The following is a 27,942-nucleotide window of genomic DNA, read 5'->3' as shown; positions in this document are numbered from 1 at the left end:
CAACAACTCAGCTTGGGTCCAACAGCAGTTTATTCTTACTTACTTCGAAATCGAAAAAACATAACAAGTTCTGTTGTTTATATACGATTTTTGTATAAGTCATATACACCTGATTGAAGAAACGTTGACCCATGAAATGCGTAAACCATAAACGATGCGACCCAAATGTTTACTGGGAATTCGGAAAAAAAGTAATCTTTGTCTGTGACAGAATCAACATTACAATAAGACAGGTTGCATAAATTATACTCTAAAAGCTCACAAAGAAAAAATACCTTGATTATAAATAAATGGAAGTATTACTAAGCTTACTAATGCTGTTTACCCAGAATTCCATTCGGTTCTATCGTTCATGGTTTAAGCTTTCCACAGTGACAACGTTTCTTCAATTTGGTATATACGACTTTGTATAAGTGCGCTAACACCAAGATGTGAAAAGTCCTTTGAGAATAGCGCAACCTGATAAAAATTCTAATTTAAGTTTCCGAGTTCATTGTCAAAAGTGTTCGCTGCCTGGCGGTGAAAGTTACAACTAAAATTACACTAAATTAAAACTACCAACGAAATTAAAACTAATTGCGGGCCCAAGAGAGGCCCGCAACCCTAATCTTGACAGTGACAAGCGGATTGCGTTTTACGCGTGCGCGCCACGCTAATAAAAGGCGAACAGAAAGCGGAAGTTGAAAGTTTTGTTCTTCCACTAAGAACGATCGGAATGCGAAAAATGTGTCAATCACGACAGTTTGTCGTAACACCGGAAGAGAAAAATCTGTTCTCCAAGAACGATAAGAATGCGAAAAATGAGTCAATCTCTCAACAGTTTGTCACATAAGATCTAGGCTTCTTACACATGGAAATTGCAAACATTACAATTTGCAGACGTTGTTTTATAGGTGTTGCTTTTGAGAAAATTTGCTATGATTGTATCACAGATAAATCACGGCAAAGCGAATGATTCCAACAACGGTTATTCTCGAGAAGTTCGTTATAACACTGACAACATAACGCACCGCGTCCTCGACTACACTTCACAAAACTGTCAATCAAAAAACAACTCTGACTGGTTTAAGCGTGACGCGGCGGCGTTACTCAGAATAATTGTCTTTTGTCCAGTGTTTTGTCATTAATCACACCACGTTAATAAATGGCGAGCACAACATGGCGAGTTTACCGACCGAGAAAAATCACGACGTGACCGCGACGTAACACGAGACAAAAAGCAGAACCTTTTCAGTGACACATTCTCGTCGCATTGTTGGTAATTACCTCCCCCTCTCCACCCCCAAGGATATTTGATGCGTTGATTGAACTCACATGAGTACGCTTAGGAGCTCACGAATTTTCACCCAACGCTCGAATGGTTGAAATTTGTTTAGAAGGGGCGCGCGAGCAGCGAAGCTGAGAAAAGTGGGGTGGATCATTTTCTGCGCATGCTTCACTGTCCTCGTGCCACTTACATGTTCTAACCTAAAACATTATCTACACGACTACTTTTTATCATACTATATAGAGCTATTTGTCTTGGCTGATTCCTTTTGGCAATTGTGTGATTATAGGTTAAATTCTACGATACATTCTACCTAATGTCCTTCATAGTCGAACCATTCGAAGTGCCATTCGAAGTGCCATTCCCAGGCGCTACCAAAAAAGAGGAGACTGGGTACTTGTTGGGCAAGGAAACACCCAAGGACAGTACTAAAAGATCGACAAACCGACTCTGGCTGATTTATGTAATAACCATTTTGACACTAAAACCTATCTTTTTCCTGTTTTCCTTCTATGTGCTGCTGTCATTTTTAGCTTAATAAATTGTAAACTACGTTTTGAGGTTCTGTTTCGAAAAATGTGATTTGAATTTAAAAATGTACTAGAATTATTGTCGTCGTTTTCTTCACTTTTACCTGCCTTTTTTCATTTTTTTTCATTTTCTGCACATGCTTCACTGCCCTCGTTCCACTTACATGTTCTTACCTAAAACATTATCTACACGACTACTTTTTATCATACTATGTAGAGCTATTTGTCTTGGCTGATTCATTTTGGCAATTCATAAGTCATCTTTCTTCCATATCTCGTAAAACGTCCATCTTTTGGATGAAATCACGGACGTTAAGGAATGATAATTGTCAGCATGTTATTTATTTTCTATTTGCAGATTTGAAAAAAAAAACCTGTAGAAATATTTACTATACACAATAATACAATATTATACAATAATATATTCGACTGGTCGGTCGGCCGCTGTGATTGGTTTACCGCGTCATTCGATGAAATTGTTGAGAATAAGACATTTGATCACGAAAAATAAAATAGATTCTTATTTCTTTGAAGGTCGTTTCCTATAGTTATTTCATAAAAGCCACACTTTCTAGGGCTTTACTGGCGTAATAAAGCCACTTGCATAGGCGTACGGGCACCTTCGGACCTGGGGGGGCGGAAACCTTATTGCCCGAAAAATTTGACATGCGTTAAAAGCCGAATAAATAAGCATAAAAATGGACAATAAAACGTGAATTGAAATAGTTGTGTACAAACCTTGCCTGCTTGCTTAAAGAAAACGATAGCTCTTTAATTAATTTCTTGGCGTTGCCCCGCCCAAAGATGTCAATATGCAATTTACTGAATCCTTTTCTTCGGAAATATTTTATTTATTCACTCTAGTAAGCAAATGTTAAAGTATTTTTGGGGAGCCAGTTTACATTGTTTTTCCCCCACTTGACAGTTATAGAAAAGCGTATGAAACATTCAGGAATAAATGGGTTACAACATTTCGTTGAAAATGTGAGCTAGCTCTTAGAACGTTACCTAACATTTAAGTCAATTCATTGCATTTGTGACAGCTTTGTTTCAAAGTCTTACACTGGATCGATCCACCACGCGCAAACGCTTAAGCTATGGAAAAACTAAACTTCTGGTCGCTCTCGCCGATTTCCCACTCACTTCAAAATGATTGCAACTGAATCCAATTGAGGGGTCACGCAGAATTTGCAAGAAAAATCGAACATGATTTTATCAATTTGCCAGATGAAACGAAAAAATGAGAAATTTAGACTTTTGAACCACAAAGTTCGGTATATTTCCAATACTTTTTCTGTTGAGGCAATGCGTTTTGAACGTAATGTTGAGATTTGAAAATGTCAGAACTGGGGGGGCTGCAGCCCCCCTCGCCCCCCCCCCCCCCCGCCTCGTACGCCTATGGCCACTTGGGATGTTGGGAGAACACTTGAAAAGCTTGTAAATCGCGAGCCGTCAGGCGAGTGATTTACAAGCTTTTCGAGTGTTCTCCCAACATCCCAAGTTGCTTTATTACGCCAGTAAAGCCCTAGAAAGTGTGGTCTATTGCTTAAATAGGCGAGGCTCCTTTTAAGAAACTCAGTGTTGGGTTTTGAAACACATAGGTTTATATGGCAGCCTCTAGTTTCATAGTGGTGAATTTCTCTAACTGGAGTGAAGTTTCGTGCCAACGAGTGTGGTGCTAAATTATTGACAAATCAATTTTATACATAGTTGTTACTTTTTGTTGTTACCAGCGATCTTCTATTGGCTGCCATCCTAGGGCCTTTATTAGATCAGCAGATCTGACTTCGTAGCCAGACCTAGTGATAATTCTGGCTGTACGATTTTGTAGTCTTTGTAATTTTGTCAGAAGTACATGATCATGTACTTCTGAATTTTGTCCGTAACCCTTTATAACATGTGTGCCAAACATGCGAGCAGTAATCAAAGTAAGGTTGTATAATTGAATTATAGATTTGATTTAAAGAATCATTAGGGAGTATTTCACGGGTTCGCCTTAAGACACCTAAGCCCTTGCTAACTTTATTGCTCATATTAGAAACATGTTCCTTCCAAGTAAGGTTTTCATCTAGGGTGACACCCAGTGACACTGTTTTTTCAACTCGTTTTAGATTGGAATCTTCAATCTTTAGGTTTAGGTCTAAATTTACGTCACTTAGCCTTTTTCTAGAGCCAATTATCATAAATTCAGTGTTAACCACATTAATACTGAGGCGATTTGCAACGAGCCAATTTTCTAGCTGTTTTAGGTCTTCATTCAATTTGAGTTCTATAGGATGTGTATCGGTGCCACTAGATGTTATACTGGTATCATCAGCATACATACTTGGAATGGAATAGGTTAAGCAACCAGGCAAATCATTTATATATAGTAAGAATAGTAGGGGGCCCAGTATAGAGCCTTGAGGGACTCCACATTTTATATTTTCACGGTTGGATATGTTGCCATTAGTATAACAATATTGCGTTCCAGACCTGAAGCTTTGTTTGCTGAGAGTTTTCGGATGGTTTCTTCAATTATATTGCAATTTATTATATAAACATCAGTGAAATACCAGGAAATCTTTCGCACGAAAAAATCATATCTTCACATGTGAAAATAACATGTTATTTTCACATGTGAAGATATCGATTTCGCAACATTTTTTGGCAAGTTTGCCCTGTTTCAATGCTTAATGAGCCAAAGAAAATCGATATTAAGTCGAAACATCCTCGGATCTTCCTCGGCAATCTTCGGATATCTTCGGAAATTTTCGGAAAAGTTCGGAAAATGTTCGGAAACATTCGTACGACCTTCGGACAACATTTTGAAAATCTTCGGAAATCTTCGGAAAACGGTCGGAAATCATCGGAAAATCGTCAAAAACATCGTAATTAGTAGGTTTATATAATAAACAGAATATTACGTGGTTGCTTGGAGATATGAAATTTATCTTCGAGTGTTCAAATCGATATCTCACGAGTTCGCTGCGCTCACTCGTGAGATATCGATTTGAACACTCGAAGATAAATTTCATATCTCCGCGCAACTCATGTAATATCCTCTATTTATCTGTTCAAATTTAAAGGATTGTGATCTTTCTGTTAGGCGTTCTACGGAAAAAATAACTCGTTACATTTTCGCATTAAAGATGATTTCCAGTCCGTACTGCGCAATCTCCGCCTGCAATGTTTGTGAGTCTCACAAACAGAAGAATGTTTACTAGCAAAAATAAAAATTCCGGGACAAAACTTACCTTTTTCTTCATTATTAACGCCAGATATCCTTGCAAAACAATAATAACGAGTAAAAGAAGCTCGACGGTATTTCAAACGGACGTTTTAGCTCATCGTGAATTCTTGAACGAAACGATCCGTAATGGCGAACTAAAAAACTTCATGTACGCTATCACCGAAGTGTAACGTTTCAACGAATTCAAAACAAAAATGAAAACAAACCCTGAGTCTGCGCAGTACGGACTGGAAATCATCTTTAAATGGCCAAGCTCAACTTTTAGTCTTTAGATGGCCACTTAACCCTCCCTTAAATTGTTTTTTTTTCTTGGGTGGGGGGAGGTGTATCTGTTCTTGAAGTTAAAAAAGGCCGCATTTTTATTCAGAACAAATTGTATACCAAAAACAGCTAGAAAATTGGCTCGTTGCAAATGTTGGTATAAGAATACAAAGGATACAGTTCCATGAAAGAAGGGACGAAAACGAACTCTTTCCTGAATTCCACTGGGCAACACAAATTTGCCAGCTGTTCTTCGTACAAACTTAAACTGTTTTGCATGTTAAATCCAGTTGCACCCTAAAATAATTGAAAAAAAAAAGAAAAAAAGAAATACACGTATGGTGTTTTCAGTTGTCAGTCAATGGTCAACTGCAAAAATTGTCTTTTACAGTGGAACCTCGATATAACGAAAGACCGAGGGACTAGCAAAATATGTTCGCTATAACGAGGTTTCGTTATATCGAGGTTCTTATCCATATATTTTACTATTACTGGGGCGAAGAATATCGTTCGTTATATCGAGGACTTCGCCATATGAAGGTTCGTTAAATCGAGGTTCCACTGTATGAACATGTTCACACCTACTTGTACAAAACTCTTTCCTCGTGGAGAAAGAAGACGAATTGAAAGGTCCTGGATTTCCTTTTGAAAGTCCAAATACGAACCTACAAACCAAATAAAAAAGCTTAATTAAACTTCTCGCTTGAGGACTAGCCAACTCTACCTACTATTGGGAAAAATGTCTTAAACTTCTACAATCACAATTAACTTATAAACGATCACTTGCAAAATTAAAGGGAAACATTTATCTATCATAATCGGGCAACCAGGTATTTACTTGAATTTTGATAACTCTTTGCACTGACTTCTTTAATTTTTCCTGGGTTTTCAAACTTCAACAACAACAACAAAAATTTATTTAAGCAATCAAATTATTTACAATATTTTTCACCTCCCGCAATTAGCCTAGTTATTCGAGGCGGGAGGTGAAGAAAATGAAAAAGAGAAAATAAATAAATAAATTTACACAAAGGTAATAACTTATCTACATTAAAAAAAAAAAGAAATCAAAGCTACATTAAAGCTACATTAAGCTGAAGATTTTAGGAAGTCAATAATTTCATTGTCTTTAACATAGTCATCCTAGGCTGAAAGTATTGAGTCACGAAATGTTTCTCGGTAAACCGTCTTAGGTTTGTCTCGTAAGGCCGGTGCAATGTTATTCTAGACTTAAGTTCCGAAACGAGAAAAGGAACGCTTTTGAATTTCCAACTTTGCTGATCTTGTGTTGTATCGGTGAACTTCGTTTGATTTTAAGAAAAGTGCTCGAAGAGGTGATGGTGCAGACCCATAAGATATGTCGTGCATAAGGTTAGCAATGGTTTCAAAATAAATCATAGTTTAATACAGGTAGAATCGTTGATTTGATAAAAGGTGGCATGCTCATTTCTAGGGGGAAAATATAAGAGACGAATTATGAACTCGTCTTTGAAGGATTAGAAGCTTGTTGAGAAGAAATTTGGAAGCCTGTCCCCATACAAAAGACAACTCCAAAGCTCATTCAATATTATATCAAGGAGCAAGCAACAGTTAATTTTAACGCGCATTATGATGTTGGAGAATTACAGCTTACCGTCTTGCTCTTCTGATCGTATAACAACATCAGTTAAATCGTTTATCACGAAATCAAACGTTGTCTTTTCCCTCAGAAATTCTCGCATAACGTTGGTACAGTCATCAATTATGATCTGTAAGAGAACAAAAAAACGGGAAAAAAACCCGCACCTATCACTATTTCATTAAGGTCGCGCAGGACACTTGCAATCATTAGTATGTTTTTATTTAAAGGGTACCCTAAATAATGCACGAACTGCCGGACGACTGAAGCCGACAACAAACGAAATATTGATGAGAGTGTTTGTTTTTAAACTCTTTTGTACAAGTGATTACTAGTTATTGTTCTCAGCTTTGTGCCACGTGCGCTGGAACATAGGGAATTATCATAATTAGATTCACAGCTTTGAATATATCACACGTTGTTGTAAACATTGACTAGGAAGGACTTCGGAAGCCTCAAAACCTACAATTTTGTGTCCAAGTTTTCTCCGCCGATATATAAATTTCAAGAGTTGATTCGCGAGGAACATAAACTTGGTGTACTCTATTGTGCTATGACTAGAGCGAATTTTTAAATTTCCTTCTCAAAATGAAGATAGCACGTTTCAAAGTTTAGATTTCACATTTTTGCTCTCTTAGAAGCCATTAACTTGTAGCAGTTTTTGAAATCGAAAATTTCGTTCTAGTCATAGCACAAAAGAGGTTATGATTTAACACTAGGCTATATAATCATTTAATTTGGTGCGCTGTTCTAGCTGAAAACTTGGACACAAAATCGCATTATCTGCAGTTAAACTTTTAAGGGCTTGTAACATCACAGACAACGATCATCTCTCAGAAAAAGGACAATCATGATGTAATTCCATCATCCCGAATATCCTTGTTAAATTAAAGAGGAGTTCATAAAGAGCAATGTCTATAGCCGTACAGCTTATTACCACTTACCTCGTAATTTTTGCCACGTAGATTGTCAAGCGAGTCACTACAAATTGTTCTAAGATGCTTTCGTGAGGCATTAATGACTTTTTCGTCAATTTGTTCGGTGTTAAGGAATGGAACGTATAATACCGTATTTTCTCTATGAAACACCCCCGGCGTTTATTTCAAACTTGCATGATATGGCTCGGTGGACAAAGCGTTTATTTGATTTCTGCAGTTAATTCGAGCCCGTTGTTTATTAAGCAACGTTTTTTTTTTATTCATTAGTTTTGACAGACATAAATCTTGCCACTGTTCCTACTGCGCTTATTATATCCCCAATTATTGCTTGAGGTGTTTATCGACAACTTTATCTCGAAATCCCGGCGTTTATTCGGTACCCTCAGCCTGTGTTTAATCGAGAAAATACGGTAGACATGAAATAAATAGCTAAGCTAAAGTAAGTTCCTAAAATTAATAAACCCAAACCTCACAACTTTTAAAGTAAACTAAAAGAATATAAAACTCACTTCGACCTTTGTCAACCATCACCAGAATCAAAACTTGCCGCAGATACTTTTTACTCCAAGCCTCTCACAATACTCTAGCATTTTAGTATTTTAAAAGGATATCTCAACCATAACAACAGACTTAGGATTTTGTTTTAATAATTCATGTAACACTCCCCCGTCGCCACCCCCCAGGATGAGAACACTTTTGTCGTTGTAGTCCACCCTGCCGTTGCCCAAAAGTGCCTGCGTGTAGACGAGGTCGCTCTCGGCAATCACTGGAAAATAAAAAAATAAATTATCTTTTTTTGGCACGTTAAAAAAGCTATAAGCTTTTGGGGCCATATAACCCCGATCGAATTGGACTTTGGAATTGTACATTTTGGTTTCTTTGGAGAAAGGAAGAACGGAGAAACTGGAGAAAAACCCTCGGAGCCAACGAGAACCAGCAGCAAACGAGAACCAACAACAAACTCAACCCACATAAGATATAATGCGGGGTTCGAACCCGGGGGACACTGATGAGAGGCAATTGCTTTCACCACTGCGCAATTAGGCTCTTACCGAAACTGTGCTAGCATTTTTTCGCATTATTTTGCTTCGCGAGCATTTTTTTCTACATGTTTATCCCAAAAAGCACTGCTAGCATTATTTTGGATTTTCGACTGATTATTTATATAACTTTTTGTTAAAAGCACAATCTGACTTTTTTTTATGGCGTCCAAAGCCTTCCACATGCATTTTACCCTTATCAGTTTAGTCAAAGGAGCCGAGGAGGCCTGGGGAATAGGTTTGATAGGTCAGCGGTTGCCTTCTAGAAACTCAGTCCATCGCACTCGTTCCAAGATGGCGTCATCCACGTTGTCATCGAGGAACAATGGAAGACAGCCAGCCAAATCCCAGCCAAGGCAAAAAATGAAAAATGCTACTGAAAATCTGAAAAATGTAATATTCTGTTTAAAAAAAATCGGAAAAAAGTGAGCTTTTTAAAAAAATTAGCATTATTTTAGCACTTTTTTGGCAAAAAACGAGCACTGCTTTAAGCATTAAATGCTTTTTTACGAGCACTTTCGGTAAGAGCCTATGCGCAATCATCCCATTGAACAACGCCATCCCACCGTTAGACGAAGAACAAAAGAGGGAGTTGCACGATTCAGTATGCAAACACAAAAAACACACAAAAACACTAAAAATAACAAAGTAAAACCCAGTTGGGACTCGTTGAAAGCAAGCATGTGATTTCTCAAAATAACTGTTTAAAAATCGCCATGGCTTACCTTTTTAGGAAAAAAGGTATAAAGAAATAATAAAGCTTAAACTTAAAATGCTAAAAAACTAAAGGTTTTAGAGTAGGAAGGGCAGGGGGAGGGGGCTTATTATAGAGCAGGTTTATTATAAAGGTAATTATTCCAGTGGGTGAAAAACAGACCTTACATAGTAGTTAAAACTAGCCAGCTATTTTCCTGATAACTGGATCTCATGCCACTACTACATATAATAGAAAAACCGGAAAATTTCTGAAATTTGCCGTGCCGAGCACGTGGATAGGGCACAGGGCTAGGAGAACCATCGTGACTTACTTTCTATCTCATCCAGGATAAGCATGTTTCCAAACTGAGGTGAATGTACAATCTGAATATGCTGATATGGAGAATACTCATCGGAAACAACTCTAAAAATATCAGAGAAAAGAAGAAAGTAATGAATTACGATATACTGAAACAATGAAATTTTCTCTCGGCCCTCCTCGATTGCCTCGCCTTTAATTTGTTATTTCATACTAACAAATCCATGGGAAACAAGAGATGAACGGTTTGTATCACAAAGCCGTGCTGGATTACCTATCAAAGTCATATTCTATTATTCTGTCATCAGTTGTTTCGCGGTAGCAACGGATTTCTCTGCCTCGTGTGATTGGAAGAATGTATATCGCTTTCGAACACGACAGGCTTGTTTTGATGCGATCGCGCAGCTCTGCCATTTCCTAGATAAAGAGAAAAGCTATCAGTATAGCCAGAAATATATAGCCAAAGAGATAGATACCCTTACCCGTACCCTTACCCTTGTAGCAATTTAAAGTGATCATTATTAGTAAGAGTAAAAAACGACAGCCTGACAACTTCTGGATAATTTTCGAGTGCTCGCGCGATTTTTGCTGAATAATATCAAAAACTTTACGAATGAGTCATCGAAGATTTCCCACAAACGGTTAGTTGTGCCGTCTGATATTTAAGGTATTGACACTTGTAATTAACTATTTTGAGCGGAACGTTGCAGGGTTTAACCTCTCTTCCAACAGTTGTCCACGCGTACGTCTCCTAGTTTTCTGGAGGGATCCGTAGCTTGTCATAACGTTTATGACAAGTTACAACTAACGTAATAAACGTTAGTTGTGCAACTTACGAATTTAGTCCAAATATGACACGAGCTACTGTTGTTGTCACCAATGTATTGTACAACATCAAGGGTCACCAAGCCATCTGGGAACACCCGAACAGTACACTGCCTGCAATGTTGAACAAACCGTCATGCGTAATCAGTGAAACCTCGATATAATGAAGGGCCAAGGGACTGGCAAAATTTGATCAAATGTGTTCGTTATATCGAGGTTCTTTTCCATATATGTTGTTATTACTAGGACAAAAAAGATCGTTCGTTATATCACAGGTACCCCAAGCCCTATGAGAGATATAGACTGTGTGACCTTTGTTCAGCGTTGTGTGGTCTGTTTTTTCTTTCTCCTATGTGGTTTTTGGAGCGATTTAGCACGATTCCAGTGAGTTATAGTTCCATTGCCTTCCTCTCTATATATCCTATCGTGCTAAATCGCTCCAAAAACCACATAGGAGAAAGAAAAACAGACAGAGGACTTAAGGTAGGTTTTTTTTTTATTGAAAACTAGTTCGCATTTTTAAATTAAAGCAGGAATCGTTATTTCCCATACAAATCCTTATAATTTCGCTGTTACGCAACGGCCGCCGTGACGCTCAAATAACAACACTCACACAACGCTGAACAAAGGTCACGCAGTCTATATCTCCCATAGAGCTTGGGGTACCTGTGGTTATATCGAGGACTTCGTTATATAGAGGTTCGTTAAATCGAGGTTCTACTGGAGCCCTGGTTAGGATGAGCCCGGGGGGAACTGGGGACCAGAACGATGACAGGAGAATGGCTTTTAACCCCAACCAATCCTAGGCTTGTACCGAAAGTGCTCGTAAAAAAGCATTAAATGCTAAAAGAAGTGCTCGTTTTTTGCCAAAAAAGTGCTAAAATAATGCTAATTTTTGAGTTATTTTTTCAAAAATAGCTCTTAGTCGTCGTGTCCCTGTAATCAGTCAGTGGGTCAGTGAAGTATGTGTGTTTGTCACACCAATCAGATTTCAGGTACTATCAGAACCAATCAAATTGCAGTTTATAAAGGCGAAGCAATCTGACACAGTTGTAGTGAGCGATTTCGTTCGAAGATTTTAGATAATTAGAAGGAGGCGGATCGAATCGGTGAGTTGTGAATTAACCCTGGATTAAAAACATTTTTCGTAACGCTCGCCTGCTTACAACGCACACGCCGTGAGCAAAAGGCCCAACACTAACTTGTTATTCGTCTTATTCGAGCGTACATTTGGAGAGGCTAGCTTTCCTGACCGTAGTAAAAATTACATAAAACATTTGCTCAAAGCAGATTTCAAAAAATGTTGTCATTACTTTTGCCGCCCGCTTTGCGAAGTTCGTTGGGAAATTGAAAAGGTTGTTACGAAGTTGCCAAATAGGTTGCGAGTTTGCGAATCAAATTGCGAACTTCGATACAAAGTTCCCAACTTCAGCCCGAATTGTTAAAAACCTTATGTAATTATGTTATCAAAATGGGCTTTGCTACGCTAAACTGTTGGAAAAAATGTCATAAAAATAAAAAACTTTTATGTACAAATTAGTCTTCCCTGCCTCGTCGCGTCGCGTCGGCTTAAAATCAATTTTACATATGGGTAAACCATCCAGAAGACAAACGCAGAAGACTTGAAATTGAAGATTGTGCCTCACAGAAATCGTTAAATATGTGTTTTCATACAAAAAAAGTTAACATTTGAGCAAATTTCTACATGCATAAAATTTACTTATCGGCAAATCACTTGCATGCGTGATCGCTGATGCGAAACGTCTTGCACTTCAAGCTACTTTAACTTTCCTTGACAAGTTCTAAAATCTTCGAGTTCAGAAATCGCCATGACTTTCGAGCAACATGTCTTGTTTCTCCTCAACTACCAAACTTGGAAAGTTCAGTCGAGCCGAAGTTGGGAACAAAGTTTCCAGTTTCCCAACAAACTTCGCAAAGCGGGCGGCCAAAGTAAACTGAATTCAATTGTAAAACATCTCGTTCAAACATTTAATGAACCGGTACAAGTATGTACTTTGCTGTTCAAAGCAACTTCGATCGATAGCTAAAACAGAATAAGAGCGTGCCATTCCGTGACAATTTGAAAACTCAATTAGTTCTTGTTTGTTGAATAAAATTTACGTTGTGAATGAACCAAAATCTTTGTTGAACAGTCCTGACAGGAAACAAATTCTCCAGGTGTACTGCGCTTTAAAGAAGTTTCCCGAAGAGATTGTTTTTGATTTGATTCGTTTATTACTTCGTTTATTACAGTACTTTTCGTTCAATGACTATATGGAGACGTGGCTTTTTCGAGAAAATTAAGGGTATCGTGTTACGTTCGTTTAAAAAAACCCCAAAGGTATCATGTTACAAAAGTGAGAAAAACAACGGTATCATGTTACAGTGTTTGGGAAAAAGCCAAAAGTATTCCCAGCTAACAAACAAAAGTAACACGTTACGGTTGCTACAAAGCTAGCAACAAAATGACCGCTTTAAACAGAATAAGAACGTGCCATTTTGTGACATTTTGATAATTGAATTTACGTATTGAATAAAACAGTTCTGATGTATCAAAATACACGTAAATTTTTTTGTGCAAAAAAGTGACTACGTGGGCCGCCATACACAAATAGCCCAACCCATGGCATAAACCATCTCAACAGGACAATCACCCAATTTCACCCCAAACCACCCCATAAATCGAAAAAATAACTCCTGCACGCTTAGCGTGCCTATGTTTGTAAAAAGTGCTCGTGGGTAACATAAAAATGCTCACTTTTTCCGATTTTTTTAAACATAGAATATTACATTTTTCAGATTTCCAGTTACATTTTTCAACAATAAAATGTAACGATCAATGTTTGGTGTCAGAGTACGCTCTCGAGCTATCTCTGCCTTGGCTGGCTGACTTCCATTGTTCCTCGATGACAACGTGGATGACGTCATCTTGGAACGAGTGTGATGGACTGGGTTTCTAGAAGGCAACCACTGACGTATCAAACCTATTCCGCAGGCCTCCACGGCTCCTTTGACTAAAATGAGGGCTAATGCATCTTTGGACGCCATAAATAAAGTCAGATTGTGCTCTTTACAAAATTAGAGAAATAGTCAGTCGAAAATCCAAAATAATGCTAGCAGTGCTTTTTGGGATAAAATGTAAAAAAAAAATGCTCGTGAAGCCAAAAATGCCAAAAAAAAGTGCTAGCACTTTCGGTACAAGCCTAACCAATCCCCTTCATTTGCTGAAATGTTACGTTTGATATAATCCTTTAGGCGGACAGTCCACCGACTTCATGTACATGAAGTCGGTGGACTGTCCATGACACTTGGTACCAAAAACATCTAGAATCCAAGATGGCGGAACATGCCTGACGAGGCTGAGATTTCAGCGAAATTTATTTTTAATATTTTTAATATTTTAACTCCAAAATCGTGCGTTCAAAGGATAACAAAGACAGAGAATGTCAAGAAGAAATTACCGAAGTTTATGTAATTCTTTTATCGCTTCGACGAAAGAACTTTCTGAAGCCATTAAATTTGCTCTGGGTTTAACTTTACAACACTCTACCAAGACCGTAACTAGCAAGATGCAAGACGAAGCACTTGCCTCGTCTAGATTTTAATCCAAAATTAAAACAAAATATGTTTAGTTTACAAAATAATCCCTAGTTGAGCAAAATCGAGTTTTTTAAAAAATACCTTACTAAATATTTTTAAGAAAACGTTTCAGAGCTTCTAGATCTAAAACTTTTCTGGTGGGGCATGCCCTCAGTTCTTGCCTCGTCTTGCCAAAGGTCTGGGTACGGCTGTGTCTATTGCAAACCGCCAAATTATATCTAGTAGTTGCATCATGTAACTTACGTTTCAGTATTATCGAAGAAGAAGAGCATAGTATTAGGCCTGGGTTGGAAAATAGAATCCTCTTTTCCAAACTTCTCCTGTAGTTCTTCTGTGATCTTTTCTTTTATATTCACCATCGAATTCTCGTTGAATGGCACGGGAAGGGTGATATTAAAGTCTAGAAGAGTCTGTTTAACTGACATGATGATTTGATGTTGGGGTTTCAGTCTTGGAAGATAAAGACCTTTTCACCTAAAACACAAACGTAATGTATCGAGAGTGGTTAAACTGAGTGCTAGATGTGAACATATAACAGGCTATAAAAGCTGTATGGGTCTGAAATGTGATGGGAAAATTTTTTTTCCTTCGAAAATTTGTAACTTATAAAACGAGAATAACTACAAAAGACTTTCTTTCAAGGCCCAGCTGGGCTGATTCTATTGACTTACTGAATTATTGAGTAAGTAAGCTTGTCCAGCTGGGGTATGGGGCTAAACAGAGGGCTTTTGAATTAGGTATACATTTATGCTTTGATTTCTTCCCTTGGGAAAAAAGTTTGGGTATTTTTTAAGGAGGGGAGGGGGGGGGGGGATAGTGATGTTATATGGGTTCTTTACCATCCTTGAATACTACGAGTACGTGAATAGATCACTTTGGAATCACGTGGTCTCACTTTGAAAAAAGGGTTAATCGAGATAGTCCCTTGGCGTTTTCTCTTGTTTTGATGACCGCGCAAAACCTGGGCGAGTGTCATTCGGTGACGTCACTGCCCCCCCTTGAACCGAGAACGCCAAGAAGCCCAATTTTTTTTTCTTGTTGAGGCTCGCAAGAAAGTTGCTAGCTTCGCCGGTATGTTACTTTTCTTTTCAGAAACGCACCTATTTCTTTATTTTGTTCGCTTTACCACTCTCGAAATACTTCATTAAATATAAAATAAAGCATCGCTTTCAGGTAATTTACCTAAGACTAGTAATAACGATACGTTAAGTAGTGCGACCATGTGTATTTTGTATAGAATTATCTTTTAAAAATGTTGCGAAATAAAAGAAATTACAGGAATGTGAATTCTAGAAATGAGTTATGTTTTATGTGAATTATTGTTTTTCAATCCGGTCAGTGTAAAATGCAGACTGCAGACCAGGGGTAAAATACAGACCGAGGGTAAAGTAACGAAATATGAGTCACAAAGCCATTTTTCCCTGCCGGCTAGCTGCTCCAAATTTCGAAGAAATGTACGCCAGACAACGCTTCGCATGAGCTATCATGAAAATGAACTGGTGATAAATGTCATACAAAATAGATAATTTGATCACAAGCTATCAAATTAACTTTTTGATACGTTTGAAAACCCGATTTAACTCATTTAACTGGACGGTTTAAGGATAATTTAGAAAAAATAATTCTCTTTTATACCATGCCGACACAGCAAGGTCACGTTCAGCGATCAAATTACTCCCCCGCAACAGCTCTTACATGTGTTTTTAACTGGCGCAGATTAAACGCTTCCGCAGTAAAGTTATAAATAATGGCTTTGCTTCGCTAACCGTCGTAATAAAACACTATATAAAAAATAAAAGGTACAACACTTTTATGTTTATAGCGAGCGGTTAACTTGCTTGCTTGCGTTGCGAATTGCAGACGATCGAGGATTTCGTGACACGTCCGGCTGCAACACAAGCAGCGATAAACAAATGACTTGAGTTTCAATGAGTTCGTGTGTGTAAAAACATAATTTCCGAAAGGGCACAGCCTGAAACAGCTGAAAGGGCTGTTAACCGTTCAGTTTCATCCAGTTTACTGGTGACGAAGACTTGAACTCTCACAAGGTCAAGTCCGTATTAAAAGTAAAAAATTGAATTCATTTTGTGTCGGCATATAAACATTTTAATACCGCCAGTCCATTCACGTGTTCGCTCATGCGAAACGTAATCTGACATACATTTCTTCGAACTTTGGAGTCGGCGGAAGGCGTTTGTTACTTTACCCTCTGCCTGCATTTTTCTCCCGGTCTGCAGTCTTCATTTTACCCTCAATCTGCATTTTAGTCTTCGTTTTACACTAACCGCTCAGAAAACTCATGAGCGATGTGAAAACATGTTGACATCGTGAAAACACCGGCACGTTCGAACACGCCAAATAAGGAATATGGAATTATTGAACGCATGTTTCGCTGCACCAAATATGGATTAATTTAATTAAAATCATATGAGCAGGAACATTTGTTCACGTGCTAAATGCCAAATATAGCTCGAGAACAATACAAGCGCCCGCGAATTTTAGGAGTATATAACGGAATCGCTAGTCAGCGTCAAAGAAATCTTTCCTCACCAACATTAGAGTTGCTCCAGCGAACTGCGCTGGTGCTTGTTCGCTGTCGCAACAACATTCTTCCCATTCTGACTCATTCCCATAGCCCTTTTCGTTTCTCTTAGCCGGCGGGGCCTTGGCACGAGAAACGAAGGGCTCTGGAGTCTGGAGACGAGAATGCATTCTTCCAAGTGTTTTTAGTCATTCCAACAAATCAAGTTATACGATACAAAGACGTGCCCCTACTCAGGGAAGTTTGGCCCGGTTTAAAGACAGTAGGCTTCTTGTTTGCAATGAAATGAATCTTTTTTTACATTATATTTTATGATCAGAAATGTTCGTCTTCTTAAGCTATTAAGCTAACTCGATCACCCAATTCTCATTTCGTTAATAAACATTTTGCTGACACCACTGAAAACCCGGGGGGAGGAGGGGTACTCCCTTATAAGGGCTTAACGGGGAGGTATGATTTTCAGGCTTTTTTGTCTTGAACGGGGTGTATATTTCACCACTTTTTGTCTTAAACAGGGTATATGTTAAACAGGATAGGCATATGCCTGCAGAGGTGTAAATTTATACAAACGTAGCCACAAGCCGAATTTTCACAAATTCTTCCGATCAGTGGGATCAAGAAGAGCCACCTAGTGGAAGATCCCACTGTAAATTCCCATTTTATATTTTATTTTTATTTTTTGCTGACTTACGTTGATTTCGGCATTGATACTTAACTTAATTCGCGATTACAACAAAGCCAGTGAGGTACTTGTTTATGTCTTAGACAGGGTATCAAAAATTCGCATTCTGTCTTAAGCAGGGTAGGAAAATTAGAGATTCATGTCTTAAATAGGGTCAGGGTTTAGGAGCTGGCCGGACCGCACCTAGGCTCTTACCGAAAGTGCTAGTACTTTTTTTGGCATTATTTTGCTTCGCGAGCATTTTTTTCTACATTTTATCCCAAAAAGCACTGCTAGCATTATTTTGGATTTTCGACTGATTATTTGTATATATTTTTTTTGTTAAAAAGCACAATCAACGTTGTTTTACGAGGGTTGCACGTAACAGTCTTCGACTGACAAACCTGTGGCCCTCGGATTCCCGATCGAATTGGAATTTAGAAGTGTTGGTTTTTGTGGAGGGTGGAAAACCGGAGAACCCGGAGAAAAACCCTCGGAGCAAGGACGAGAACCAACAACAAACTCAACCCACATATGGTACCTGGCCGGAATCGAACCCGGACCACATTGGTGGGAGGCGAGCGCTCTCACCACTGCGCCATCCCTGCTCCCCACAATCTGACTTTATTTATGGCGTCCAAAGCCTCCCAGGTAGGCTCTTGCCGAAAGTTTTTGTAAAAAAAGCATTAAATGCTAAAAGAAGTGCTCGTTTTTTGCCAAAAAAGAATGCTCGTGGGTAACATAAAAATGCTCACTTTTTCCGATTTTTTTAAACATAGAATATTACATTTTTCAGATTTTCAGTTACATTTTTCAACAATAAAATGTAACGATTAATGTTTGGTGTCAGAGTACGCTCTCGAGCTATCTCTGCCTTGGCTGGCTGACTTCCATTGTTCCTCGATGACAACGTGGATGACGTGATCTTAAAACGAGTGTGATGGACTGGGTTTCTAGAAGGCAACCACTGACGTATCAAACCTATTCCGCAGGCCTCCACGGCTCCTTTGACTAAAATGAGGGCTAATGCATCTTTGGACGCCATAAATAAAGTCAGATTGTGCTCTTTACAAAATTAGACAAATAGTCAGTCGAAAATCCAAAATAATGCTAGCAGTGCTTTTTGGGATAAAATGTAAAAAAAAAAAAGTGCTCGCAAAGCCAAATAATGCCAAAAAAAGTGCTAGCACTTTCGGTAAGAGCCTACTCCCAGATGCATTTTGTCCTCATTTAGGTCAAAGGAGCCGAGGAGGCCTGGGGAATAGGTTTGATAGGTCAGCAGTTGCCTTCTAGAAACCCAGTCCATCACACTCGTTCCAAGATGGCGTCATCCACGTTGTCATCGAGGAACTATGGAAGACAGTCAGCCAAGGCAAAAAATGAAAAATGCTACTGAAAATCAGAAAAATGTAATATTTTGTTAACCACGAGCACTTTTTTTTTAAAAAAAAATTAGCATTATTTTAGCACTTTTTTTGGCAAAAAACGAGCACTGCTTTAAGCATTAAATGCCTTTTTAGGAGCACTTTCGGTACGAGTCTAGCCGCACCTCCCTACCCGAGATTATGTCGAGTACCACCCCCCCCCCCCAAAAGTTTATATTTTGTGTTTTTAAGGTTATAAGAGGCCATTTCCTAGTTACCCTTTTTGCCTCTGTTTCGAAACGAGTCTACGTGCGAAACTATTCAAATTAAATGAAAAGCGTTTGATTTGCATGAAAATGGACCTGTAGGTGAAACTCATTAGGGACCTTCAGATCGGAGTACGAGTACGAGATTGAGTACGAGTACGACTTTTCAAACTTTGTTCCTATGCTTTCGTTTATCACATTTCACTACAATCTCGTACCGATAGTTTCCTATTCTATTGGTCAGCAATAGGGAGGAGTGAGGGCTCTGGGAACGTAACTGGATTGAAATTCGAAAGTCGTACTCGTACTCGATCTCGTACTCGTACTCTAATCTGAAGGTCCCTATTAACTGCGCTGCGCAGTTCTTGCTCTGCACGGGGTTTATCATTAACTGCGCACGCAGTTCATGTTCTGCACGTTCTTTTTTTTTTTTCTCAGTGACCAGACTGATGCCCCCGCTCGGCCAGGCTCGGGTCACTCACGGTTTAAAAGCTAGAAAAAACTTACCAATGGGAAATTTTCAAATGCTTTGGTCTTAATAAACATGTTTAGCGTGAGATGTCCGATTTTGAAGCGTTTTATTAAAAGAAAATTCTAAATTTTCATGCGTCGAAAGAAAAATAGATTTTAGCGGGCCAGAATCTGTGAATAAATACCATTAAGTTGGTGTAAAAGAATGTGCTGACATGACAAGTTTCACTTTCGAGCGGCTAGACCTTGAGTCACGTAATTTTTAACGCTATTATCAGCTACGTTTCAAATCTTGCGAATCCTTTGTTCTTCACTTGACAAATTTATTGCAAAGTATTTCTCTTTTAAGGGTAATGTATTTTTTTGTCTGTGACATTGAAAGGATTTCAAACATATGAAAAAAAGAGTTTCAAAAATAATACAGACAGTGTAGAAACTGCGAAACATTGTCATTGGGTCAGTCTTCAGTTTTATGCAAATGAAGAATACTGTCGAAATTCTTACGGATACTTACGTTCCTGGCGTGAAGCCAGACGTACTTATGAATTGATCTTGCAGACCCAGGGGCAGTTGATGTAAACTTTCGCCCAAAAAATACCGTCGTCCCAATAAGCGTTTTTTTGGTTTCGCGGATCAGGATCGTGGGAATTAAATTTGCCCAGCATTAGCATATAAGAAAAATATTTAATTGCGGATGGAACTAGTCAACCATGAAATGTCACACAAGGTGTGTTCTTACCATTTGGTTTGTCAGTCGCAACATTGTTTTACACAGATAAAGGGGATGGCGGGGGGGGGGGGGGGTGATTTTTTGTTCCCCCACATGGCTCCCCTAGATAGTCACGTGACCATCGCAGTTTTAAGCTCTAAGAGCTTCTTGTTTTCATTTGAATGGTTTCGCACGTAGACTCGTTTTGAAACAGAGGGAAAGGGTAACTCGGAAATGGCCCATTATGCGGCAACATAAATTTGTTTTCCTGGCGCTGTCAACGAATGACAGCATTTTTCGACTGTTAAGTAATTCACAAAACAGCGGTTGTTTTGTTAAGGATTTGCAATTTATAAATTATAAATTACAAACAAGGCAAACATTGTCATTTACAAATCGGAAGTGAATCAAGTAACTTTCCAATTTATAACTCGCAAAGTATAAAAGCTAAGTCGCTTGAATTTAAAAATTCCCATTTTCGGCTTAAGTTTAAAAATATAATATACAATTAGGTTCAAGATCTGATAAACTCTAAGCATACACAGGTTATAACTGCAGAAGATAAATTGACCACATTCTTCGAAAAGAAAAGTTTATCCGGTCGATCGCTAGCTAAAATAAATGTCTGTTTAGATTATTTTGATATCCTGGTTATCTTTATCTTAAGCTGCGTTCACATTTAACCCGAAACATGTTTAGAATAAACGTGTTTCAACGAAACATGTTTCACCTAAACATGCTTGTTTTTGCATTGTTCACATTAGGTGTCAGCACAGGGTGACCACAACAGTTGAAAAATGGAATAAATAATTAAAAGAATATTATTCACGTGGTTTCGTACGTGTTCTGTGTTGTTTTTCTTTATGCGTAGTCGATAGACACGACAGCACTGTTGTCGTATGCTGAGCTGTATTGTGCGCGAGCGGATTACAGATATGCTAATTTTCTGAATAATAATTGAGAAAACAGAAAATTAGCATATCTGAAATCCGCTCGCGCACAATACAGCTCAGCATACGACAACAGACTCGACAACAGTGCTGTCGTGTCTATCGACTACGCATAAAGAAAAACAACACAGAACACGTACGGAACCACGTGAATAATATTCTTTTAATTATTTATTCCATTTTTCAACAGTTGTGGTCTCTCTGTGGTGTCAGTTTCAAACACGTTTTATGCTTGGTGTGTAATTTATGCGGTTTCACGGTTCTTGCATAAATCTTTACACTTTAATTACCTTACCGCAAAAATATAGCTGGAAATTACAATACGGTTTCCATTAAATATTTGTCTTTCTGTCTATTTTCAAGCCCTTCGATGAAGTAGGGCTTTCAAACGTTTACAAGAAGACAGTATTGTCAGAATTTGCGCTATCATTCGGTGAAAGAAGATTTTTATTTTGTGAAGTTTGTTTTTCCATTGCAATGCTGTAATGCTGCGCGCTTGTAGTAACCGTCGTAAACTTTCGTGGCGATATTCTGCCGAATATTCTGCTTTCTATCCGTCACCGATAATTCATATTGTATAGCTTTATTAGCCCATATTTTAAATAAACATTTGATCACACAGAAGGCCCGAATTTGAAGCTTTTGGGCACTTGCCTTCTCATCACATGTCCGCCATTTTTAACGTGTTTCGATCATGATTCGCGCAATAAACTGCCTGATGTGAACACTTTTCACAACGAAACATGTCTCATTCGTGATCAGACTAATCATGTTTCGGCCTAATGTGAACACAGCTTTAGCTAAGAGAGAGAGAAGGAGAGAGAGAATATGCAGATTTGAACGTTTCGCATCTGTGCCTCTCATCACACTCATCAAACCGAGACCAGTCGTTTCGTCTGCGTTCTGTTGTTTAATTGCTACTAAATTTATAAGGAAAGAAAAAAAAAGAAAGCAAAAACCCATTGCATAGAGTACTTACGTTTGTTGTGTTAAAATCTCTTTACGAAAGTGTCACCTTCGCTTGTTTCTTGAACAATTAACACCGCGTCCAATATATCGCGTGCGCCAAAACAAAAACCCTTAAGTCTTTAAAAATTTAAATATTAATTATATAGCTGTCAGTAAATCCTATATTGTCAGCGCAGCTATTTTTTCTTAATTTCTGAGAACTGTCCAATTTGCGATTAAATTTGGATAGTTTCGATTAGGACTTTCAGGTAAAATGCACGAACTGTCCAGACCTTCGGCGTATCAAATACGAACTTTCCAGTGTGGGATTGACTGACTACAAGCTATATAATTACAAGCAGAAGCTTCTGTTACAAGTAATAGTTCTCACTATAAAGCTGCCCCCGCCTTTTTATAATTTGTTTTACAGCAATAATCTAGGATTAGTAGAGTCTTTTGTCGCCTTTAATTATTGATGCCGATGGACTGCACAATTAGGCTTCTTTTGTACTGTGCAATGTACGTCATGACATTGTTTGCTGCGGAATTTCTTGTTGTGTGACACCGTTACAAGTCGAATATATTACCTAGCGCGCGGAAATTAATCTAGCGGAAATACACATAACACATTATTCGTGGTGACAACACGCAAGCTTATTTCCTGGCTTATAACATTCAAAATTAACTTTAATACTAACAATAATTTCCAGGCCAAAGAGCCTAAAAATTCCGCGAGTAACAAAATATGGCACAGTTCAAAGATTCGAGAAAACAATTTTTGATTCTTATTCAACCCACTCTTTGGATCAAATAATCTGACAGTTTGTTAGCGAAACGAATTACCTTGTATTACATTTTTGTTTATTACTCGTTGTATTAAAGATGTATACGATACAAACCCCCGAAAGCAAACGTTGACGCTCGAACCAGCTCTTGGAACACACGTAGCCAAGAACACGAAACCAATTGCTCGAAATCTTTCGACGTATTACTAACAACTGCTTCAAATATCACTTAAAGCAGAGAAACGGCTCGAACAAATCTGTGAACACACGTAAACCAAAACCGGAAAACGAAATGCTGCTAGAAGATGGCGAAGCTCGAAAGTGACGAAACGCGACCTCGTGGTTGCAAGTACCCGACACCACCGTGCGCGCTTGCTAAAATATTACCCGAGACGACCGTGCGCGCCTAGTTTTGTCAAATCGAGAACGCTTCGCCCATTACAAACACATTTCTTACTTTTTCAACAAATATTTTTTGTCCTTGCATGTATACACCCGGGGAATCCTAGGGTGCCTCCTCGGGTTTTGGCCTCTGGGCCAAAACCCTGCGGGGGCAAATATGTAACCGGACTACATGCTTGTCCAATTTGGAAATAATTAGATTCAAAAAATTCCTCTGACAGCCAAATTGGACTCGGCCTACGGCCTCGTCCAATTTTGGCTGCCCTCGGAATTTTTTTCATCAAATTATTTCCAAATTGGACAGCATGTAGTCCAATTACGTATACAAATAGATACACTAGGAAAGCCATATTGAGGCCGTGATTGTTTTGAAGCAATTATACTACATTCCCTGTTTCGGATGTCCGCGTGTGCATTGAATCGAATGGATCGAAATGGAAAAGGCTATGAACTGGCAATTAACACGAAACACAAGCGAATAAAGCCGTCGTTCATCGCTTTTGGCATAGGCCATTTTCAAATTGTTTTCAATTTCTCTTGGGACAGCAAAACAATGCTAACGCAAAATTTTGGAGGGACAACAAAGAGTATTATGGTATTTTTGAAAATGGCCTTTTCACAAGAGAGGCGCCAGCGACTTTCCTAGTAAGGGCCTGTTTTTTTTTTATGGAAAAAAAGATGTCCCTGGCGCCGTTAGTCAGTTTTCGACTGCCGTTGGGAAACGTTGTAAGTCCGATGAGTAGAGTCCGCGAGAGAGAGTAAGTGTTCCTCGCCCTCTATATCGAGCAACCCAAGAGAGAGCTTTTCATACGTTTCTTATAAAAAGCTGCTGACTGTTTATATGCATATGAGAAATCACAGAGTTGGCTCGGGCAGGGCTGTCCCAAAGTTGCTCAAAATTTCTTTAAACGTTCCAAAACCAAAACGTTGCTTTTGAAGAAGAAATTTGTCCACATATATGCTAGTTTCCCTTTGAAGGTAAAATTTCGAAGCATTTTTATGCAATTCAACTGCAACAGAAATACCACAGAAATATCTTAATAACATTTTAAGGCCAAAATTTGTTGAATCACAATAATTTCTTTCTAAGAACAATCGTGAAGATACCGATGACGTCATGTTTGCTTAGGAGTTTTTAAGGTCGCGCAGGACCCTTGCTCATTAATATATTCATTAGCCAAATTTCTTGTTGGAGTGCTATCTTGTAAAGCTTTAATTCACTTACATTTTGAATATCGACTCCTCTAAAATTTAATAAGGATACTCAGTGATGATGGAATTACATCATGATTGTCCTTTTACTGAGAGATGACCGTTGTCTGTGATGTTACAAGCCCTTAAAAGTTTAACTGAAGATAATGCGATTTTGTGTCCAAGTTTTCAGCTAGCACAGCGCACCAAATTAAATGATTATATAGCCTAGTGATAAATCGTAACTTCTTTTGTGTTCCCACTAGAACAAAATTTTCGATTTCAAAAACTGCTACAAGTTTATGGCTTTTAAGAGAGTAAAAATGTGAAATCTAAACTTTAAAACACGCTATCTTCATTTTGAGAAGGAAATTTAAAACTTCGCTCTAGCCAGAACACAATAGAGTACACCAAGTTTATGTTCCTCGCGAATCAACTCTTGAAATTCTATATCGGCGGAGAAAAATTGGACACAAAATTGAAGGTTTTGAGGCTTCCGAAGACTTTCCGAGTCAATGTTTACAACAACGTGTGATATATTCAAAGCTGTGAATCTATTTATGATAATTCCCTATGTTCCAGCGCACGTGGCACAAAGCTGAGAACAATTACTAGTAATTACTTGTACAAAAGAGTTTAAAAACAAACATTCTTATGAATATTTCGTTTGTTGTCGGCTTCAGTCGTCCGGCAGTTCGTGCATACTCTTTAAATAAATACATTCTAATGATTGCAAGGGTCCTGCGCGACCTTAGTGCTGAAAGATCCGAAAGTTGAAGCATCTTCTGAACTTTCTCGAAAATCTTTGGCAAGTTTCGTTAATCTTCGGAGAAATTCGAAAATTCTCTGAAACGTTCGAATGACCTTTGAACAACACTCGGACAATCTTCGGTCTAGAAATTGCAAAAAGCTGCTCGAAAGGAAAAGAGTTGCTCAAAATATGAAAAGTTCCCCAAAAGTTGCCGAGCATGTTTGGAACAGCCCAAGACGCGGGAGCAGGCTGACCCTAGGGTGGATGGAGGAACACTGGCTTTAAAAGGTAGGTTGACCTGGGGGAAGAGTCAACTTTTTTTCAAAGTAAACACTGGCTTTTTTAACGCGCCTACAAATGACAAGTCTGGACATACTGAGTATGTGTGAAACCGGGAGGGCCAATTCTTGGTTCGGTTGGCAGGGACAACTTTTCTCAAAATGAAAATGAAAGGTCTTGATGTGATCATCTATCGGCACAAAACAGTGAGCAATATCTTGCTCCAATATAATCAGTTTTTGGGTAAACTGAACTGATAACAGATTGAAAGGTTTGTAGCTGATTCGGTTACAACATAGGGATAATGGAATCCGAGGAAACAAAACGTTTTGAAATTAATAGTACGAATTGAAGGTTGTGCTGACTGAGTAAGTGTAACTTGGGGGTAGTCTGTGGTTTGGCAACCATTTGTATCCCCAAAACAAAACTGACAGAATTCTTACCTCAAGATCTTTCTTCTACAGTTAAATTATTTCGAATCACTTTTCTTCACTTTAAGACGGTCCCGCAATCTGTCTCGGCCTTCAGAAGAGTAAGGCTTTCGGCTTTAGCTTGCATTTACGATGTTGAAGACACAGCTATCGACTATTGTGCCAGTAAAGCCGTATGGAATTTATAGTCATTTCAAATGATAGAGGTCGCGCGGGACCCTTGCTCATTAATAAATTCATTAGCCAAATTTCTTGACGGAGTGCTATCTTGTAAAGCTTTAATTCACTACATTTTGAACATCGATTTCTCTTAAATTTAACAAGGATATTCGGAGATGATGGAATTACATCATGATTGTGCTTTTACTGAGAGATGACCTTTGTCTGTGATGTTACAAGCCCTTAAAAGTTTAGCTGCAGATAATGCGATTTTGTGTCCAAGTTTTCAGCTAGAACAGCGCACCAAATTAAATGATTATATAGCCTTGTGATAAATCTTAACCTCTTTTGTGCTATGGCTAGAACGAAATTTTCGATTTCAAAAACTGCTACAAGTTAATGGCTTCTGAGAGAGCAAAAATGTGAAATCTAAACTTTGAAACGTGCTATCTTCATTTTGAGAAGGGAATTTAAAAATTCGCTCTAGTCATAGCACAATAGAGTACACCAAGTTTATGTTCCTCGCGAATCAACTCTTGAAATTCTATATCGGCGGAGAAAACTTGGACACAAAATTGCAGGTTTTGAGGCTTCCGAAGACCTTCCGAGTCAATGTTTACAACAACGTGTGATATATTCAAAGCTGTGAATCTAATTATGATAATTCCCTATGTTCCAGCGCACGTGGCACAAAGCTGAGAACAATTACTAGTAATTACTTGTACAAAAGAGTTTAAAAACAAACATTCTCATGAATATTTCGTTTGTTGTCGGCTTCAGTCGTCCGGCAGTTCGTGCATACTCTTTAAATAAATACATACCAATGATTGCAAGGGTCCTGCGCGACCTTAAAACGTTTGTGGGCAAAACTCGCCGGAAACGGAAATATTAACGGAAACGGAAATACGGTAAGCGTTCATAAATGCAACCACAATTAATGCAGATATTGAGATATGCGAGCAGTGAACCTTAATAACTTGTGATTATTAGAATTCCAAATACCTCAAAATAAGGCATTCGACTTTTACAAAAATGACTTTTATCAATTCTGGCATCCAATAACAACAATAACAACAACATCCTCTTTATTTCCTTATCGTTAAATTAAATTACAGGATTATTATATAAATATCCCGGGGAGGGGGGGGGGGGTACTCCCATAAATTTCGGATAGGGGTGTGCCGCCAAGGTTCTTAAACCCTGACCCTATTAAAGGATAAAGAAAGCGACAATTGATACCCTTTTTAAGGCCCAAAAGTGAAAAATGACACCCTATTCAAGGGAAGGAGAAGCGTTCCGTGACGACGCAAATAACGGATAACCGCGCACGGCAAAACACAAATCTTTATAAAATCAAAATCGCTTTACTAACACTCGAACGGATGCCATTTTACGTTTAGCTGGGCGTTTATTTTAGCTGATAGAATTTAGGTACCCTATCTAAGGATCACACCGGGAACACATTGCCAAAAGGAGCAAAAATGATACCCTATTTAGGCACATACCTATATAGCCCATATATGGGAGTACCCCCTCCGGGATAAATATACCTCTAAAGATAAGGAGTTCTGGTAACCCGAAATAACCACTAAATCCCCTGCCTATGCCCGGCCCTCTCCCCCCCTCCCCCCCCCAGCGGCTCAACATTGATAGGTGCATGAAGTGCAACCACAATTAATGCAGATATTGAGATATGCGAGCAATGAA

General features: G+C 38.5%; 1 protein-coding gene across 1 annotated transcript; it reads right to left on the bottom strand.

Annotated features, from left to right (window-relative positions):
• Positions 1–12: 12 nt before the first annotated feature.
• On the bottom strand, positions 13–27,942 carry LOC144658897 (spermine synthase-like). Its single transcript, XM_078519397.1, has 11 exons — positions 22,269–27,942; positions 14,570–14,800; positions 10,738–10,840; positions 10,176–10,318; positions 9,915–10,006; positions 8,458–8,612; positions 7,853–7,942; positions 6,924–7,038; positions 5,876–5,955; positions 5,469–5,587; positions 13–2,087 (listed from the first exon to the last, which is right to left on the bottom strand). The coding sequence occupies exons 2-11, from the start codon at positions 14,749–14,751 to the stop codon at positions 2,048–2,050; spliced, it is 1,119 nt and encodes a 372-aa protein (XP_078375523.1). The 5' UTR covers positions 14,752–14,800; positions 22,269–27,942; the 3' UTR covers positions 13–2,047.

This window comes from Oculina patagonica, chromosome 6 (genome assembly GCF_052425735.1).
Source record: "Oculina patagonica isolate OP01 chromosome 6, crgOcupat, whole genome shotgun sequence".
NCBI classification, from domain to species: Eukaryota; Metazoa; Cnidaria; class Anthozoa; order Scleractinia; family Oculinidae; genus Oculina; species Oculina patagonica.
The sequence above is the reverse complement of the archived record's forward strand: the minus strand, read 5'-3'. Positions and strand labels throughout refer to the sequence as shown.

What these genes read in the sequence shown, in the direction of transcription:
- LOC144658897 (XM_078519397.1), bottom strand. Translation starts at nt 14,751, where the DNA reads ATGTCAGTTAAACAGACTCTTCTAGACTTTAATATCACCCTTCCCGTG. An exon ending in TACGTGGCAAAAATTACGAG is followed by an intron (nt 7,039 to 7,852) that starts GTAAGTGGTAAT and finishes GTTCTCTTACAG; the next exon opens with ATCATAATTGATGACTGTAC. An exon ending in GTCCCTTCTTTCATGGAACT is followed by an intron (nt 2,088 to 5,468) that starts GTATCCTTTGTA and finishes TTCATCCAAAAG; the next exon opens with ATGGACGTTTTACGAGATAT.